General features: G+C 37.1%; 1 protein-coding gene across 3 annotated transcripts in view; it reads right to left on the bottom strand.

Annotated features, from left to right (window-relative positions):
* Positions 1–10702, bottom strand: part of RANBP17 (RAN binding protein 17) — a 383252-nt gene extending 372550 nt beyond the window's left edge. For all 3 annotated transcript variants that reach the window (XR_008993699.1, XM_036884800.2, XM_057491712.1), the window contains exons 1-2: positions 10544–10702; positions 1075–1221 (exon numbers count right to left, since the gene is read on the bottom strand). Coding sequence is in view for 2 of the 3 variants with exons in the window: in XM_036884800.2 (XP_036740695.2) it covers positions 1075–1221; positions 10544–10561 (165 nt within the window). In the remaining variant the exon portion in view is untranslated. The remainder of the gene's footprint in view (positions 1–1074; positions 1222–10543) is intronic.
* Positions 10703–21377: the final 10675 nt, after the last annotated feature.

The following is a 21377-nucleotide window of genomic DNA, read 5'->3' as shown; positions in this document are numbered from 1 at the left end:
GTGATTAATCTGCAACACAATCACATTCTAAAAGGCAAATATCAAAAGTTTTAAAAGAATTCCACAAATGCCTTCTAAGTGATGAATATGCTTAATTGAAATCATATGCTCATAGATTGAAATCAATATTTGGCAATACCTATCTGTGTAAAAAAAGATTTACTAAGATAATATATGTAAAATCTCATTACAGATCAGTATTAACATATGAACATTTATAATCAATGTTGATGACAGAAATACTAACTTTGAACCCCAATTAAGCAAAATGTTATCCCCAAAGGAATAATTCCATTCATTAGTAGATCTGTATTACAAAAAATTGTATTCAATTATTACATTTTAAATTTCATCAATAAAACCTTGTAGAAATTTGTTTTCTCTGTTCTTACAGACATACTTACAAAATATTCTTGATTTTGTCTCTTGGCCTACAAAGTTTAAAATATTTACAATCTGACCCTTTACAGAAAAAGTTTGCTAGCTTCTGTTCTAGGCCATACAGTTTCTTACTATAGTGCTTACCATATTATTTCATATGTCTTTATTTACATATCTATGCCTCCCCAACTAAACTATGAGTTACTTTAATGCAGGCACATAAAGCAAGTAAGTAGTACAGCACCTGGTTCAACATTTCAGTATTTCCTGATTGCCGAATGAATGGCTACACATCTCTAGAAGGGAGGCAGGCCAGAGGTAGTAAGCATTACTCTGAATCATTCTTTCACGTTTCAGAGTTAATCGCAACCTACCTCTGTCATCTAAATTTTTTTTTAAAGCTGTTAGTCAACTTTCTAAAAATGTAACTTTTGCCCACTGATATGAGACATAAATGGAGCCAAAAGGAATCAAGAAACTATTTCAATTCATGCCTATTTCCACCTCCTAGGCTCATCCCTAAGTTTGCTTTCCAATTCTTTCTATGATTAATCTCTTTGACAGTGAAATAAACTATAGTAAAATGACATGTGGTAATACCTATCAGTTATCATTGCTAACCTATACAAGTTCCTTAACACTGACACATTATATAGTGATCTTTATGGTTAACTGCTGTTATCAAATACTTACTGTTCCTTGTTCTAATAAAAGTTGACATTTGCTGAGACATTCTGGGCTGTCAATAAGTTCCAGAAGTGCTTTCTCAGCCTCTATTCTTTGTGAAAGATCAGTCCCTATGTAGAGGTGGGTACATAATACTTCCAATTCTGCCAAACTCTTGAGAAGAAAAAAAAAAATTAGCATTTTATTTGAGTGAAAAAAAAAAACAAATATAGTAATCACAGGCAATGGGATACAACTATCATGCCTTTAGTCATCAACTCAATAAATGCTTACTGAGTCACCAATACTTACTAGAGATCACAGTAGTGAACCAAAAGGCATTTCTCCTTCCTCTAAATTATTTAGTTATAAATTGATAGTTCTGTGACGGAAAAGTAAAAGTATAGAAAGAAGAGGGCGTGCCTAATCCAAGGAGTTAGAAAAGGCTTGCCTGAAGCAGTAACATTTATGGTGACCTGAAAGGGTTAGCCAAGTGAAAAAAGCCTAGACAGCAGTCCAGGTAAAGAAACAACATTTACCAAGGCCGAGAACAGAGTTTAATCGTTAAAAGCCATTAAAATGTCAGTATGATTGGTAAACAGAAAGAAAGAAGGCAATGCCAAATGAAGCTGAAGAGATGGGTGGGAGAAATATCACGCTGAAGTTGCAGACACTATGCAAATTTACATTCTTTCTCAAATTGTAAGAACGTCTATAAAAAAGAGAAGATAATTATAATTACAAACAAATACTGATTTGGGGCTTCTGAACTAAGCACTCATAGTGCTGCAGAGGAACTATGTCATGATTTTCAGCAACTATGACTTGACCCCATGTTATTTCTAGGAATGTAAGAACTAGTTATCTTGTTGCAGGCTCCTGCTTTAGAGGCACAAAGAATAATTCATTCTGTGTATAAATATAATCTCATCTAAAAAATATAGGACAAATGGATACAATCTGAAAGAAAAAAGGTGAGTCTGGCATTCCTCTCAGTTTAAAAGAATTTTTGTTAAAGTCATCTTACAAAAACAAACGATTTCACTTTGAACTTAACTGAAGTTCAAGAGAATTATTCTTTGGAGGACAAAAAATTAGCACAGATTCCACTACCAGGGAGCATGTGAAATATGGAATATTCCTAAAGAAATGTTATTTTTTTATCCTTTCTGGCCTGAATTTTTTATTTTTTATTTTTATTTTTATTGAAGGGTAGTTGACAACAGTATTGCATTACATTAGTTTCAGGTGTACAACACAGTGTTTCAACATTTATATACATGATAATTCTAGGTACCAGGTATCACCATACCAAGTTGTTACAATATTTTGACTATATTCCTTATGCTATACATTACATCCCGGTTACTTATTTATTTTACAATTGGAAGTGTGTTTATATATATATATATTTATATATATATATATATATATATATATATATATATATATTTTTTTGTGAGGGCATCTCTCATATTTATTGATCAAATAGTTGTTAACCACAATAAATTTCTGTATAGGGGGGTCAATACTCAATGCACAATCATTAATCCACCCCAAGCCTAATTTTCGTCAGTCTCCAATCTTCTGATGCATAACGAACAAATTCTTACATGGAGAACAAATTCTTACATAGTGAATAAGTTACATGGTGAACAGTGCAAGGGCAGTCATCACAGAAGCTTTCGGTTTTGTTCATGCATTATGAACTATACACAGTCAGTTCAAATATGAATATTCATTTGATTTTTAAACTTGATTTATATGTGGATACCACATTTCTCTATTATTATTATTTTTAATAAAATGCTGAAGTGGTAGATACGAGATAAAGGTAGAAAACAGAGTTTAGTGTTGTAAGAGAGCAAATATAGATGATCAGGTGTGTGCCTGTAGACTATGTGGTAATCCGAGCTAGACGAGGGCAATAAACATCCATGTATGCAGAAGATTTCTCTCAGAACATGAGGGGGGGAGGTTGTAAGCCTCACCTCTGCTGCTCCCCATTTTCTCACCAGATGGCCCCCTGCGACTGTGCCTGTCTTAGGTTGTTCCTCCCTTGAGGAATCTTACCCGTCTCTGGCTAACCAGTCATCTTCCGGGGCCATACAGGGAAATGTTAAGTTGGTAAGTGAGAGAGAAGCCTTATTGTTTAAAAAGGTTAGCTTTTTACTTCTTTGCGTATCTGGCCTGAATTTTTATGTTGTAGTCTTAGAGCTACAACAGTCCAAACAGTCCCTCGAACACATACACCTGTGCCTAATAGGAATTCTCAAGAAACACTAAAATGAGACCTCTAGCTTCCTTTATTCTTTTCACATCTCTCTCCTTAGCTCCTTTGTGGCATTTTCCACATCCTTATCCAGGTCATAGCCCAATATCCCAGACTTATGAATTTCCTGCTAGAGTGAAAATAAAAGTATAAAAGAAAGATTTCAAATGTATAGATTAAATGAACCACATTTTAAATATTTCCTCCACCTCGATTAGCCCAGTAAGTCCTCAGAGTACTATTACATACTGTTCATATTGAAATGCACAGAAAATTTATGTTCATGAATTTCCATAAGGAAAGAAACAGAAAAATGAGAAGAGCTACTTTTTTCCCTCTCATGATTCATGATAAATCTTAGAAGTCTTTTCCTTCATCTAATGAATCTGAAGGGCTGAATTTCAGAACTGGTAACACCCAGAATAATTTAATGATAAACTGATTCCGCTGTCATCCATTCACCTAGGTCTAAGAATCTTTGAAGTAGACTCTGAGTGTAAAAGAAATAGGCCAGAAACAGTGACAAGCTCTAATTGTTCAAACACAAAGGCAGCGAAAAAGTGAGACTAATAATAGTGCCTAACACCTCATAAGTTTGTTTGGGAGGACGAACTGAGTTAGGACCACATTACTTCTGACACATACAGTATACCCTGTAGAGCTAATTCTTTATTAATATTACCCAATAATATTGTAATGGGTGGAATTGTATCCTCCTAAAAGATGTCCAAGTTCTAACCTCCAATACCTGTGAATTTGACCTTATTTGGAAATACTCTTTGCAAATCCTTAAGTATCTTAAAATGAGACCATCCTGGATTTAGGGTGGGGACCTAAATCTAAGGACTCATAAGAGAAAGGAAAGGGACATCTGAGATACAGAGATACACAAAAACACAAAGGAGAAGGTCATGTGAAGAAAGATTGGAGTGATGCATCTACAAGCCTAGAAACACCAAGGATTGCCACAGCCATCAGAAATTAGAGAAAGGCATCAAAGAGTTTCTCTCCCAAGGTCTCCAGAGGAATCAATCCTACCAGCACATTAGTTTTAAACTTGTGGCCTCCACAACTGTAGAGGATAAATTTCCATTGTTTTAATCCACACAGTTTATGGTAATTTGTTATAAAAGCCCTAGGATATGAATACAAATATTAATATTAATTCAATGGCACCTGAATAAACCTATTTGGAAAGATTCTGGAAAAGTTCTGGAAATTACTTTGTCTGTTTTGCTATATTGATTTAGAAAACCTCAACACAGAACAAGTCAGAGAGTTATTTAAATAGTATTTATTTAAGTCAACAATATTACAAATTATCCTTTTCTTTCCAAAGGTATTTCAAATTATTAACAACTGAAAGGCTGTGCAAGATAAAAAGGGGAAGGTTTGAACCTTCTTTTATGAAAGACTGAAACAGAGGGGAAAAAAATCAAGTTATTCTTTCACTGTAATGATAACAAATACATGCCTGACATACTGAATTTTTTTGGAAAAGGATATATATGCAAAGATCCTTACCCTGGTGGAAAGGTATTATCTAAACTTTTAAAACAACTAAACTCACATTGTGGTGCTGCTGACTGACCAAGCAATCTTCAGATATGCATTTGACTTTCCAGAGAATCTGTCTATAAAGATACTTTATTTTTCAGAGTGAATTAATCAATTTACACACTGATATCTGAGAATATGGTTAACATGAGAATGCCTCAAAGAAATGGATCTCTTCTTGATTTGTTGTCAAATCAAGTTTGTTATTAAAGTTTCTACAAGGTTTAATATCAACATTAGAAGCCCATGTAAATAACTAATGAGTAGAACAAATAGAATTAGACATCACCCAGCTCACACAGAGTGACTAGCAAATATAAACAGGACCAAACTTCCATAGCCTAGGAGACAATGACATAATCTTGTCTATAGTCTAAATAACAATCTTTCAAATTATTCTGGACTCTTTTCTGGTCTCTGCACTTGACATATAACAAATCCCTAAATGATGTGATGACTTTTTTTTTTTTTTGAGAGGGCATCTCTCATATTTATTGACCATGTGACTTCTTTTTATACAGTAAATTCCCACACATGTATCTATCAATGGTAATGCTGAGTAAAAGTAGCAAGACAAAAAAAGTATATATTGTAAAGATCTATAGTAACAGAAAGCAGATCAATAGTCTAGGGAGGGAGGAGAATTGGACAACAGGATGGGGGGGTAGCAAGGAGGGAATACAAAGGAGCATAAGGAAACTTGAGGATAATAGATACATTCATTATCTTGATTTTAGTGATGGTTTGACATGTATTTACATATGTCAAAACTTATCCAACTGCACAATTTAAATATGTGCCATTTATTACTTGTCAATTATACCTCAATAAAGATGAAAGAAAAAAAAGGATGAAGGCTTTTGTTCTAGGGAAAAAAAATATCCTGTAATAATAATAAAATAAACTGGTGAGCCACAAAAATCCTGCCACAACTGAATTTAAAACTCTTAAATTTTGATTACCTGTACGCAAAGCATCTTGATTACCATCAATAGAAAATGCCTTCATCTTGAAGTTACTCATTTTCCACAGATGGGTGTTTCTTTCTCCCTTTACTATCTTTTCCTGAGCATACCTGAAGGCCCATTCCTGGGCCTCTTGGAATTCTTCCTTCTATGACAAATTGGATAGTATTTGTTTTACTGTTTTATAGTTTATAAAAGTATGTTCATATTTTATTTTTTCAAACCCAGCTGAAAAGCAGACTCCTGCAAAAAGTACATATTTTTAGCACACCCATTTTACAGACAAAACAAACTGAGATTGAGAAATTATACCTATATATATATTTTGCTCATGATCAAACATAGAGTGGTCAACTTTGAGCCAAATATGAGCCAAATACAAGTCTATAAGCCCTAGTACATGTCGTCTCCTCACCGTCCTGCTATCTCGCCACCCTTTACTTTACTCACCATCTATCAGCAGCTAATGTCCTAGTGTGTACTTTCAATCCTGTCTGTTCACCATCTTTATATTTGTCTATAAATCCCTCCTCTTGGAAATCCAGAAAGATGCTGAAAACAACTCAAAAGTAACAGAAATGGAATTCAACATATTTCCCACAGATGTCCATTTCCAGTGTCCCTTTGTTTTCAGTGTTTCAGAGGTCTACACCAGAATCTAGATTTACTATCTTGATGTCATTTCTGGCTTTTCCTTCTCCTTAGGCCCTCCTGCACAGTTAAGAGTTTGGCCTTGCCCAAAGAAAAGTCTGGCATTTGCCCTCAGACTCTGGGTGGAATCTATGTCACACCTAACAGGGTGTTTTTGTTATGGGGAGGGGTCCCCCCATACCCAGTCTTAAACTGGGGGCTCGCCAGACTAGAAAGACCAACCATGTGTTTTAGGCGGGGTCTGTGGATCACATGGTATCAGTCAACCTAAAGACTGAGATCAATCACGTGGGAAATCAAGTCAATCATGATGACATAATGAAGCCCCAATAAAAACTCTAGAATGCAAAGCTCAGGTGAGCTTCCCTGCTTTGCAATACTCAGTGTATATTGCCACACATATTTGCTGGAAGAGTAACATGTCCTTAGGACCAGCAAAGCTTTGTTTTGAAACCCTCCCAGACTCTGCCCTATGCATCTCTTCTTTTAATCAATTCTAATCTGTGTAGTTTTCCAGTAATAAACTGCAACCTTGAGTACGATAGCTTTCAGTGTATTCTGTGACTCCTTCTGGTAAACTATCCAACCTGAGGGTGGTTCTAAGAAATCCCCAAACATGCAGTTGGTGTCAGAAGTGTGGGGAGTCATGTGAATTATGTCCTCAGATCTCACACTTTGGCTAATTGTGGGTACACACCTAATTTGTGATAAAGTCCTAACGATTGTTTTTCAATAAAGACAGACTCAACACCTCTGCATAATATTCATAGAAAGTAGAGAATAGAATAATATTTTCTAACTGTGGTCTCAGTGCCCTGGATCAGGGGCTTCTTTGGGTATGAAAGTGGAAGCGCTGGACTCCGCCACTTTACTTCTTAAGTGAACTCAAGCAAAATTTTAACTTTTATTACCATCACTTTGGAAATTGCAGGTAGTAATAATTGTGAAGATTAAAACAGAAAAGATAAACCTTAATCCAGTGCCTGGCACACAGCAGATCCACAATAAACTGTATGTAACCTCTAAAGTCATTGATAATTATAAAACACCATATCGGTCTTCTGTCTAGAGTTTCTCATTCAAGTCCATCATTCCAGGATGATCTTTCCCAAACCCCTTTCTCATCATGGTACCATTGTGTTCAAATATAATAGTCCACAATCACATCTAGATCAAATCAGGTTACCTGGTTGGATAATATGAAGCATGGCCATAGTCTGATTCTGGAAGAATCCAGAGCAAAAAAGACCCCCACATGGGTCCCTAATTTTTTCTAAAATTATCTCCTGATTCCCATCAAAGTCAATCTGTTTTATCTAAAGTGCCTACATGTTACTTATTCCCAGCACTATCTTTCCTCACTCTGCCATCTACCTCCCAATATGGATTGTCTCCTCTCAGATATTCCAGATCTATTATTTTCTATTGGACAGAGTACCCCAACTCACAGCTTCCTAACCAGAATGCATATGCCTTGAATGGGTTTTATGTTTGCCTGGGATATTGATCTGTCTGTTCTCCAGGCAGCCAGGCTTTTGGCTATGAGCAGTTTATGTCAATAAGCCACAAAATCACCATTTTTTTATGTATGCCATGATGTGAAAAAGATTGTGAGGCAGTGCTCTAACAACAACTTGCACAAATTCACTTCTTTACTCATCATCTTTTTTTTTATTGAAGTATTGTTGATATACAATCTTAGATTGGTTTCAAATGTACAACACAGTGGTTTAACAGTTACCCATATTATTAAATCCTAACTCTCTCTAGTGTGGTTACCATCTATCAATGTAGAAAGATATTACAGAATCATTGACTAAATTCTCCATGCTGTACTACTGTCTCCATGACCAACTTATATTGACTCACCATCTTAATGGCATAATTTTTCACTAGCTACCCTTTTGGGCAGGTGACAGTAAGATATTGGTATGAAAGAATATGGAATTATGAGCTATTAGAACTACTCTAACTCTATAGTCTTGGCCAGGTCACAATTCTTCTAAGACTCAGTGTCTTCAAGAATAAAATGTATGTATTACATATATGCATACCTCTCAAGTTTGTTGTGGGGTTCAAAATCTACAAAAAGCACATGAAAATTCAAAACACTAGGTACTGATTATCATTATTAATAAATGCTCAAGTTAACTGTACAATAATATACCCTCATGTGCTGTAAAGAATTCAAACTGAGAAGTTTGAGAGTTTTTTTTCTGACCTCCAAAACCGTCTGATCTTTTATTTGGCTGACACCACTTTTAAGCTGACCAGAGCTGCTGTGCAATACATTCCTGGGAAACCAATATAGGTAGTTTTTGCATTAGCAGCTAATTTTTCTAATACTCTACATAAGCATGAAGAAGTCTACCAGGATGATTTACTATTATGCATCATCTTTTCGAGTCTGAAAATGTTCCAAACTCCACCATAGTTTTTAACTTACCCTCAAGATTTACATCTGAACTATGAACAACTGATTATCTATTTACAATCCTTAAGTCTTCCCTGTGAGATTCTCTGTGTGAAAATTTCCCAGAGGACATATTTACTAAAGTGGAAATAAATAACATTATTTTGACATGGACACCTTTAGAAAAGGCAAGGAGTCAAAGATAATGTGTGGGGCTCACTATCTCTTCCTCCATAACATCCTGGAGCTGTCAATTACCTGAGAGAAGAGTGGCTGTTTGTAAAGAAAAGACCCTTCGGAAGAATCAATAAATTAGGAAATGAGTCAGTGGGACCACAGGGAGTCTAAAATAAGTTTACAAAGAGAATGCGACACTTAGATATACTGTCACATTATGAAATTGCTTACCCTTCCAGGTTAATCTCCTGCCATCCAAAGCCTCCTCAGCTCCCGTCCCTTTTATAATGAACTCTAAGCTCCTGCGGAATCAAACTTCTTGCAGTGTGCCATGTTCTACAGTTTTTGCCGAGGCTCACCTGTCCTTTTGCCTTATATCCTTTTGCCTTATACAGCGTTCCTAGGGCACTCCTACAATTCTTTCAAGTCCTACTAGGCTGCAAGATCCCTGAGGACAGAAATCATAAAGTTTTGCTAGAGCTTTATCTTCAGTGTCTAGCAAAGTAGGAACTCAATAAATAAATGAATGGAAGCTCAACGCTCAAACATCTCGTCTGAGAAGCACAGCGGCTCTGCCTCACTCCTTCCCAGCACACACACACACACGGCTTATCGCCCTATTTCCATGTTCTCATGATATCATGGGATTAATTACATCATACTTTTCACATGTACTGTAATCATCTGTGAATTCTATGAGAACATAGAATTTGAGGGCATTTACATGGTAAAACGATGTAATCCTTTATCCCAGAACTTTGCACAGTGCTTTAGACACATTGGGAGGCTCTATGTGAATAACTGGAATGAATAACTGGAGGTATATGCCAGCGCAGCCCAAGAATACGTGAACCTTATCTTCTCCGCGCTCCTCGCGCGCCCTGCCCCGGTGTCCTCCCCCAAGGAGGCTGCAGCGGAGCCCTCCCTCGCAACTCCCTACAGATACAGCCCCTGCGCGCCCAGGCCAGTTAAAGTCCAACTGTTGCCCACAGTCCTTCGGCGGACCCAGGCCCTTTCTCGAGCTGTTTCCCAACTGAGTAGGGGCGGATCACGGAGCCACGGTCGGCGACGCGGCGGGAAGGCGGGAAGGCAGGTCTGGCCCGGCTGGGCTCCCATCTGCTTGGGCGCCACCAAAGCCCCTCTCCGTGCCGAGCGGCGGGGCCGGGAAGGGCGAGCTCCTGCGGGCCGGTACTCAGCATCCGCACCTCCCGCGAAGGGCGAGCTCCGAGCCTGTGCCCTACCCCTCCACCCACTACCCCCAGGCTCGGGCCGCCTGTTCCTCGGTCCCGGGCCCGCGGTGTGCAGCCCAGGCCAGTGCCCGGGGGCGGGAGTCCCGAGGCGCGGATCCCCGACCCTGCCGCCTCCGCCGCCGTTCTCGACCCTCACTCAGTCTCTAGACCCCAGTGTCCCGCCAGGTGCCAGGGCGGCAGAGCGGAGCTCCGCAGCGCCGAGCGCACTGACCTGGAAGTGCAGCGCCATCTTCCCGGGAGGCGGCACCGGCCGGCAGCCTGAGCGCCGAGGGGGAGAGAGCGGAGGCGGGCGCCGAGAAAGCCCAGCCGCCCGCGGGGTCCCTGCGCCGCTCGCTCGCTTGCTGTTTGCCTCAGCCGCCCGGCCCAGGCGTTCAAGGCGATGGACGGGGAGGGGCCTGATGGGGCGGGGTGATGGAGGACGCGTGCGCGGGGCTGGCCAAGAGGGGTGAGGCCTGAGGGGGGGGGGGTTCTAGAAATCTCAACGGCCCTCCACGTTCGAGTTTCAACTGCTGCTCTCTCAGGTGGGTGGGACCTCTAACCTCTGTCCTTTGACACACCCACCGCAACCGAATTGGTAGCCGTGAACCCTGACTCTTTAATCTCTCCCACAGACTCTGTAGATCCACAACACCTACAGCACAACGATTGCCCATGGCTCCTGACGCCCTCATCACCACAATTTCTCTTATCACACTTGACACAATTAGCGATAACCTTGACTCCTTTATGCCAACTGCTGTTCTTGACTCCTGACTTCCAGAGCCCAACTTCCAATTTTCTTAATTTTATTCTGGTTAAAATTAAACCGACAGTGTCTACCTGGTGTTACGTTGCAAAATTCTAATTCACCTCGTACTTCTTGTCTGTATTTCATGTATTATGAACTAATATTTTATACCGAATGATTCCATTGATGTGAGAATTTGGTCAGAAGTGGATCAAAGCCACTTCTTTGAGATTTTCTTCATTTCTTCATGAAGTGTGACAGTTTCAGTTGGGGTAATTGTACTTTTGTGTGAAAATTTCCTTTCATCACTTCTTGTAGATCAGGTTTATCAACAACAAATACTCTCAGCTTTGTTAACATGAAACTGTTTTTACTTCACCCACATTTTTTATAGGATAGTTTTGCTGGGTATAGAATTCAATTTTGGCTTTTTAAAAATTAGCATTAAAAATTTTTTTTCAGCATTAATTTCTGGTTGCTATTGTTCCTGTTAAGGGAGCCATTACTCTCTCTCTCTCTCCTTTTATGTCATATGTGTCCTTCTCCCTCCTAAGGCTGCTTTAAAATTTTTCTCTTTTTTGGTTTTCAGCAGTTTGAGTGTGATATGAGTGTGTGTGTGTGTGTGTGTGTGTGTGTGTGTGTGTGTTTTATCCTGCTTGGGATTCATAAGGATTCTTAAATTTGAAATTTGATATTTTTTTTATCAGTGTTTGAAAATTCTCAGTCAGTAGTTCCTTAAATATTGCTTCTGTCCCTTTTTGTCTCTCTTCTCCTTCTGGAATTCCAATTACATGTATTAGACTTTTTTGAGTGTTCCATATGTCTCTTACACTCTTTCCTATATTTTTTCTCATTCCACTTTAATATTTTTAACTAACCTTTTGCCCATTCAATATAAATTTGTTCTGCTATGTGTGCATTGCTATGCAACCCCTAGAGAACTAATTTTAGATAGAATATTTTCAGTTCCAGAATTTTCATTTGAGTTCTCCCCTTCCATTCTTTAGATAGATAACACAAGTATCCAGTGAAATTCTTTATCTTTCCTCTTCATATTTTTTGAACATTTTGAGCATAATATTTAAAGCCCCTATATGGTAACTCCAATATCTAAATCACCTGTGGATCCTCCTGGTTTTTTGTATTTGGTGCTATTTTTTAATGTGCCTCATAATTGCTTATTGAATGTCAGACAGTGTGAAAGAAAAATTGTAAAGGCTCTGGATGATTATCAGTTTTCTCCAAAGAGGTTTAAATTTTCTTGTAGTAGGCAGATAGAATGCCAGTGGGTCACTTTAATCCTATTGAGGCTTGGTTGTAGGCTTTTAAATTCAGGTTTATTACAGTTTTGCCCGTTTTCCTAGGTCATGGTCCTTACTAGATCTTACAGTTTAAAGCTTGGGATGTTTAACAAGGCCCTTCCACCTTGTAGAGCTTGAACTCTAATCCATCTCCCCAGTATTCTGCAGCTGCTAAAATCTCTGTTCAGCTCTTTAGGTGCTGCTGCTATTCTGCTGAGTTTCCTTAAACTCTTGTGTGTGTGCACTCTTAAGAAATTACTGATGATTTGAAGGGAATTTGTACATAGATTTTTGAGCTCACATCTCTATAGTTTCTGTCTCTCTAGAATTTTGTAAAGAGCCTCAAATCCCACTGCTTTTGTTCCCAAACTCCCATCTCCGCTCCTAGGTTACTGAGATTGGTACCGTCAATTTAACTCTATTAACCCTGTACCAACTGAAAATTTCTCTGGGGGTAGGGGAGACCTGAGGTGGATGTGGGTCTCACACTTAGTGCTTTCATTCTCTCAAAGATTGAAGCCAATCCGGTCTGCCTTATTGTTTGTTCTCTAGTGCCTTCAAGCAGTTGTTAAATATATGTATTTGTCATGTGTATAAGTATGTATGGTTGTTAATATATGTTAAATTACTGTTAAATATATATTTATTTATAGTTATATATGTTATATAGTTGTTAAATATATTTATATTTGCTTGTCCTGTTTTTACAATTGTTTTCAGTGAGAGGTCTAATCCAACAGAAGCTAATTCATTATGACCAGACTATTTGCATCTTCCATTCTTCACCCTTGATTTTTGTAGCTTATCCACAGCCAGTGAGTTTTCATCCCCACAGCTCAACTCCTAAACTTTAAAATCTTCAATACCCTCATTCTGGCATTTTTGATTCCTATATCCAAAGATTTTATTCTTATATTCTAACTTCTGTTTCCATGTGCCAAGACTTTTGGTAGCCAATCTCATTTGTGTTCCCCACCTCCCAAGCACTGGTGTTTATTTCTGACTTTCCTAATGCATCTCCTACACAATACCCCATTATTTTAACTGCTTATTGCCTTGGCCTCACTTCTAGATCCCAACCACATTTTGAAGCTATTGTTTTAAAGTAGTATTTCTATTACTTCAAGTTTTAGATCATAAGGGGAGGAACAATTACTTGAGATGTGATCATTGGCTTTTTTTCCCATCCTAGAATATCCTTGGCACAAATATAAGGTTGTTGTAAGAACAGCAGCTGACTAGTCTGTGGATTTACCAGGTAATTCTGAAAATGAGAAGTCAATTATTTTTTTTCCTTTAAATTTAGCTGACTCTTTTCCTGTTTTCACTTAACTTCTATGATCCCTTCTATGATTTTTTATCAAGAAAATATACATGCAACTCCATATCTTCTTTGTCAACTAATAAAATTTAAGATGAAATTGTGTCACTACAGCTATTAGAATTAGCACAGAAGATGCTCCAGGATGTCAAATAATTCATTTCCATCACAAAACTCAATTAAGAGAGAGACATTTAGAGCCCTTAGGAATTACAAAATCATCTCCTTTTATGGAAACTAGCTTTCTGAAAAAGATAAATGGATCTTTGTAGCTTTTCAGGGGATTCAATTAACAGTTGTAATTATGGTAACTAAAGAAATTCACCTAATATCTCTGAGTTCTGATTTGTTATTTCTAAGATCAGGATAACAGTAAGTCTCTAATTCAAAATTTTCATAAGAAGTAGTACTGAGGTGAGAGAGTAGAGCACAGTGGTTAGGAAAATGAACTGGAGCCAGTCTGGGTCTGGATACCAACTTACTAAGCTAGTAAACTCAGTGAAGTTACTTAGCCTCTCCATGCCTTTGTTTCTTCATTTGTAAAATGGAGACCAATAGTACCTATCTCATAGGTTGCTGTGATGATTAAATGAGTTAATATATATGAAATACTCAGGGCCTGGCAAACATTAAGTGCTACATAAATACTAATTATTATTATTAAATAAATTCATGTCATTTTCAAAATGATATTTTCAACGGAATGGAATTATAACTTTAATCAAACAGAGCAAATTTTTCTAGAGTTTTTAGTTTGTAAATTTACAATCAAGCTGGATATTTTCCTCATTGTCCCTACTACCCCATCCAGCTTCTCTATCCTGGAGAATTTTGAAAGGTTATGACATTATCTACATTAGTAGCATTTCTATTTCATGTTTTCATAAATTTTTGGACTGAAACTTCATAATATCCAACGAAAATTCTACTTCATCAATACTTAAAACGTAAAACCTATGATCATTTTATTTTACTAGCACATATATGTAATGTATAGGGAACATTAGTACACATTTCTCTTAATTTATTCTAAAAATATAATTTTATTAAGTATACTTGGTAAGATTGCTCAATACCTCAGTAAGTTTTGGGAATCCAACAGAGGATAGGTAAGTGAGAGAAATGGGAGCAGAAAGCATCCAAAAATTCAAATTTATGTAACCCCACTCAAAACACAGTAGTTGCATAAAATATTTACCTATGTATATTTCTTTCATGATTTCAACTATATTTTTATTTTGTCAAGTCATTAACCTTAACTCCATTTATTTAAATATCCATTGTGAAACCAGAGTAACAGCAAAAAAAAGTTCTTCTCCACTGGTGATATGAGTATTTCACAATCTTGATTATTACATATATAGTAAAAACTATGCATTTTCTTTAAATGATGTTATGCCTTTAACATACTGGGAATAATAAAGATATCTGCTATGTATTAATAATGCCATTATTTTGTCAAATAAAAATTAAGTAATATTTCTCATTCTGTATATTGCCTTATATTACTTGCATATTAGTTTCTCTATTAAGGTATTGATTGCATAAGCAAGATAGTAATATTATGTTAATTATGTATGCGTAACAATACCACTAAGAAGGACCATCATAAAATATCACCTGACATGCATATTAGATAGATAAAGCAGTACAACCTTTCTGTAATGCAATTTTGCAATATATATCAATAGCCTTGAAAATATTCATCTTCACCCAATATCTATAAAGTGATTCTAAGAAAAACCTAAATTGCAAAAAAAAGAGAAAAAGTTGTGTATGTGAAGATATTTATTACAGCATGATTTATAATAGGGAAAAGCTGAAAAGGTTAAGTAAATTATGGTACAGCATATGGTAAAATTCTATACTGTCATTAAGAATTATATTTATGGAGAGTTTTTGTAAAGACATGGAAAATGCTACGTTAAAAGGTTAAATGTAAAGGGCAAAATGGAACAATACATCATTTCAATGAAAGGAAGAAAAGGCATAGAAAACAAGAATGGAACAGCGCACAAACTAATGTTAGCAGTGCTATCTTATGACTGGTAGAATTAACAGGTGATTTTTTTTCTTCTTCATAATGTTTCTGTGTTTTCAAGATTTTCTAAAATGTACAGTATCCATTTTTATAATCAGAGAAAAACTTATGGTATAACAAAAAAATCAGACCTAAATAGATTACTGTTAATGCTCATTAAAGTGCTCCTTAAAGATGTACTTATTAAAGAAGCACTGATGAGAGGTGTGTATATGGGGAAAGCCTAATTAGAAAAGGGGAACTTGACCAGACAGGTGCTATTGCCACAAATATTTTTTGAAACAGTGCAGTGTGTGCACTTTTTAAAAATAATGCAGCCTTAAATTGAGATGGAGAATATCAAATGTGTAAACTCTAGGGGAACAGGGCAGAAAAAAAAGAGCTATCACCAGTCACAGCCCATTTTATGCACATAGCTTCTTCCCAGAAATAGATGTGTCCCCATTTTAGGTGCTGTTTTCTAAAAGATTTCTACAAAGTACATTTAGGACTTATCAATGATAACAATATTGTGTATTTGTTTTTCAAGTACAATTAATTTGGACTAAAATATAAAACTGGATCCCTCACATACTAATATTACTTTGAGCAGCAACAACTACACCATTTCTTAGAACCTAAGTCCTTTCTTCTATGGGTCAACATTTTCCTTTTGCTAAGAGTTATGTTTTAAATTTACCGTGGGAATACTCAGCTGACCAGGCAAGTCTCTTATTATAAGGAAAAAATGAAAGAGCTTAAGAATAGCTGAAGGAAAACCAAGTAGTCAACTACTTCTTTTTCCTTTCTTCTTTGGCCTTCCATCTCCCCTGTTCCAACACACATTCATGTCATCTCCGAGATTACATTATGTCATACTGAGGAGTTTAAAGGGAGAGCAATCAATACTGATGCCCATGTTAAGCCCTTTTCAATTGCAGAAACTTATTTTAAAAGAGTGTTTCTTTCATTTGCTCCTGAGTATAGAAGAAATCCATGATTTTGTTTTAAATTTAATGGTACAGAATTGTATAAAATTGAAAGTAAAAGTTGCCAATAATGAAAGCCCTTCAAAAATAACCTATCTTAATACAGCAGCCTCTTTCATGCCTCTGTCTCTGCACATATACATGTGCGCAAATATTTTTTTCTTTTATGCAAACGAGATCATGTTGTAATACCCCTTTCTGCCTTGCTTTTTCTGTTTAACACTACATTTTATGTATCTTTCAATGTCAGTATTATATATCATTTCTTTTAGAGAACTCCATCATATTTTACTGTATGTATATGCCATGATTTATTTAATCCTCTACTTAAAGAAATTTAGGTCTGTTTGAGTTATTCACTATTATAAAGCATATAATAGCAATGTTCAGTGAACTATCAGTATTCTCTATAACCAGCAGAGGAGAAAAGACAAAATTTTGCCCTTGGGCCATATAAAAAACTGCTCCTAAAAAAGCTTTCCCAGGTTGACTTATACATAATTTGACCTTTTAGTTTATTGTTCACCCAAGATACTTTTGGGAATAATGCATACTCTGGGCTAGGCCTATAGCCATCTAGTAGGGTGGAGCAAGGTCCATGCCAACTGTGACAAAAGGAACTATGGGCCATGTAGGGTAAAGAGGACCTTTGGGTAAGAGGATATCAGAGCCTGAGTTGGGTGAGAAGAGTGTGCATGCCTGAAAGTGGTCCTTCCTGGGGTGTCAGACACTAAGCAAGGGAGAAGTGCATCCATGTAAAGTTTTTACTTTTGTGGGGTTCTGAAGCCCAGTTTGTATGAAGAGGCTATCTGTGCACTGAGGACAGGTGGGGGAACAGGCACAGTGAAGGATTTTGGAGCTTGACAGGCCTGAGAAATGCATCCATGCAGGAGTGGAGTATGGTGAGTCAGAGCCTGAGCAGGACAGGGAGGGTGCTCACATGGAGTGGTGTCTTGGTAAGGGGTGTCAAAGCCCAAGTAGGGGAAGAAGAGATCAGTGCAGGGGAGGAGTTAGCAGTAGAGCTGGGAAACTGGTTACAGACTGGGAAATTGGTGAAATAAATAAATATATTAAGAATAATGGAAGCCAGACTTCTTACTGTGGGAGAAGGAAGTTATGAATAAGGAAAGGGAGAAAACTAGAATGAGCCCTGTGGAGTTGAATGGAATTAGAAGTATTAGTGAAAATTCATAGTTTTCAATATATATAGACATAGAAATAAATTTAGATAGGGGTGTGTGTGTATGTACCTGCATATATGCCTACTGACAGTACCTGTGATCAGCCGCACCTCAATAACAATAGCACACCTAATGTCCAAAACTTGGTTTCTAAGTGCTGTTTCCACTTAAAGAACCAGGACTCCTTGGAGAAATGAATGATTCCAATTTGGGACTTGTAAGTACAAGATAATTTAGGAACATCTTAGGGTGCCAGAAAGGAAGGAAGCAGGCATGTCAAAGGACACAGGAGCCAGCTTAAAGAGGTTCCCACTTGCCAAATCTAGGAAAATTTAGGCATCAAAATAAATAATAATAGTAATAGATTGTAATTAATTGAATAAAATAAAAAACCTTAATACTATGCTAATATTAGTCCATACTAATATAAGTAAATGAATGAATTGAAAGTTTGATGAAGAACAGTGTATTTACATAGTCTTACAGCAGTTCCTCACAAAATACTAATTAATTACAAAGCAGAAAATCAGTAACTTTTCAGTGGATACTATCAATAATGAGACAAGTCTGAATCATGTGCCATTTGAAAATGCAATAAAAGCAACATAGCACCATCTCTGTCACAGCCTTGTAAAAGATGCACATCCTGAATCTAATCATGAGGAAACATCAGAAAAACTCAAACTGAGAGACATTCTACAAAATAACTGGCCTATAATCTTCAGAAGTGCCAAGGTAATGAAAGTCAAGGAAAGACCGAGGAACTGTATCCAACTAAGGAAACTAAAGAGACATGATGAATTAAATGCAATGCATGATTCTAAACTATCATTTTGCAATTAAGGACATTTTGGGGATACTTGACAAAATCTGAATGAGATCTGAGGATTAGAAAGCAATAATGTATCAGTGTTAATTTCCTGATTTCATGGTTTCATTGCAGTTATATAAGAGAATGCCCTTGTTTATAGGAAATACACACTGATATATTTGGAGATAAAATAATTGTGCTTTTTATATTTGGAGAAATTCAATTAATGACAATTTTTATAATCCTTGAAATGACATCACTTAAATAGTTGCCTGTTTTGTCCACACAGGCAATAATCTGCAAGACCCCTAGGACTGATTCCTTAAAATGGCAGAATTCATTTTGAGATAATATCAGGGAGATTGTTTTTACCTAGAAGAACTAAAGCATCCTATCAACATCATGAGGAATATACTTGAATTGCCATTTTATACAGGGAAAAAACCACGAAGCTACATTCTAGGCACATGCCAGTAATATTTGCTCTTAATTCACTAAAAGGATCTCATTGAATGGTAATCTGAGAAGTCAAAATGTTGGCCTCAGGAATCCTTGAGCATCTGTGTGAGGGTGGATGTATAACCAAATTTTTGAGTGTTTAAAAGTGGGTGAGTAAAGCATTGGTCACCCTAACAAGAGAGGTCATGTAATGGTAGTGCTAAAAATAACATCGAACCACATTTTGTGCCAATAATTAGTGGGCCATACAGTGACGCTATAAACCTTTTTTGGAGAGGCTCACTTACAAAGTGAATGGAGTATCCATTTGGTTGGTAGTTTCTATTTCTACATGATTTACCAGAACCAGAATATCTGAAGCTGGAAAGAATAAATGGTATTTCCAATGGCCCAGTTTGAAATGAGATCATTTGGATACAGGCTATATACCAAAGACACTTTACAAAGGGGCTACCATGGGCCTGGCATCTTCAGCAACAGCTCACAATTGCCCATACTGTTGCTGAGCCCTTTCCATGTTCTGAGCACTGGGCATTTCACACACAATTGGACTACCTCACCTGCAAACAACCTGGTAATGACCATTTTCAAAAGAGACACCAGCATTTTGAAAATGAGCTTAATCTTAAATGAGCTATCCTAATCAAGCTTTCTGCCCTTTTATTTCCACTATTCTACATCTTTCTCCAAACAAACCTTTAGACAATCTAAATCAAGTTTTCCACTCTTTTATTTCCACTATTCTACATCTTTCTCCAAACACACCTTTGGACAATCTCTTTAAAAACTTGGATGACTTATACCATTTTACAATCGTGTCATCTGATACAGTGTCAGTTGTAGATGGATTGACCACAGTCATTTCTTAAATTGGATAACAGGCTCCTGATATTTTGATAATGGTTGTGTGTAAGTGACTTTCTGTAAACAATATCTAATTGCATATGATTTTGTTTTTTGTGTTGTTTTTTTTTGCTATCAATGATATACAATTACATGAGCAACATTATGGTTACTTACTAGACTCCCCCCATTATCAAGTCCCCACGACATACCCCATTACAGGCCCTGTCCTTCAGCATAGTAAGATCTATAGAATCACTACTTGTCTTCTCTGTGTTATACTGCCTTCCCCGTGCCCACCCACCACATTATGTGTGCTAATCGTAATACCCCTTTTTCCCCCTTATCCCTCCCTTCCCACCCATCCTCCCCAGTCCCTTTCCCTTTGGTAACTGTTAATCCATTCTTGGGTTCTGTGAGTCTGCAGCTGTTTTGTTCCTTCAGTTCTTGCTTTGTTCTTATACTCCACAGATGAGTGAAATCATTTGATACTTCTCTTTCTCCGCCTGGCTTATTTCACTGAGCATAATACCCTCTAGCTCCATCCATGTTGTTGCAAATGGTAGGATTTGTTTTCTTCTTATGGCTGAATAATATTGCATTGTGTATATGTACCATATCTTCTTTATCCACTCATCTACTGATGGACACGTAGGTTGCTTCCATTTCTTGGCTATTGTAAATAGTGCAGCAATAAACATAGGGGTGCATCTGTCTTTTTCAAACTGGGCTGCTGCTTTCTTGGGGTAAATTCCTAGAAGTGGAACGCCTGGGTCAAATGGTATTTCTATTTTTAGTTTTTTGAGGAACCTCCATACTGCTTTCCACAATGGTTGAACTAATTTACATTCCCACCAACAGTGTAGGAGGGTTCCCCTTTCTCCACAACCTCACCAACATTTGTTGTTGTTTGCCTTTTGGATGGTGGCAATCCTTACTGGTGTGAGGCGATATCTCATTGTGGTTTTAATTTGCATTTCTCTGATGACTAGCGATGTGGAGCATCTTTTCATGTGCCTGTTGGCCATCTGAATTTCTTCTTTGGAAAACTGTCTGTTCAGCTCCTCTGCCCATTTTTTAATTGGATTATTTGCTTTTTGTTTGTTGAGGTGTGTGAGCTCTTTGTATATTTTGGATATCAACCCTTTATTGGATCTGTCATTTATGAAAAATTCTCCCATACTGTAGGAGGCCTTTTTGTTCTATTGGTGGTGTCCTTTGCTGTACAGAAGCTTTTCAGCTTGATATAGTCCCACTTGTTCATTTTTGCTTTTGTTTCCCTTGCCCAGGGAGATGTGTTCATGAAGAAGTTGCTCATGTTTATGTCCAAGTGATTTTTGCCTATTTTTTTTGAGTTTTATGGTTTCATGACTTACATTCAGGTCTTTGATCC

Source organism: Manis pentadactyla, chromosome 2 (genome assembly GCF_030020395.1).
Source record: "Manis pentadactyla isolate mManPen7 chromosome 2, mManPen7.hap1, whole genome shotgun sequence".
In the NCBI taxonomy this organism is placed as follows: domain Eukaryota; kingdom Metazoa; phylum Chordata; class Mammalia; order Pholidota; family Manidae; genus Manis; species Manis pentadactyla.
The sequence above is the reverse complement of the archived record's forward strand: the minus strand, read 5'-3'. Positions and strand labels throughout refer to the sequence as shown.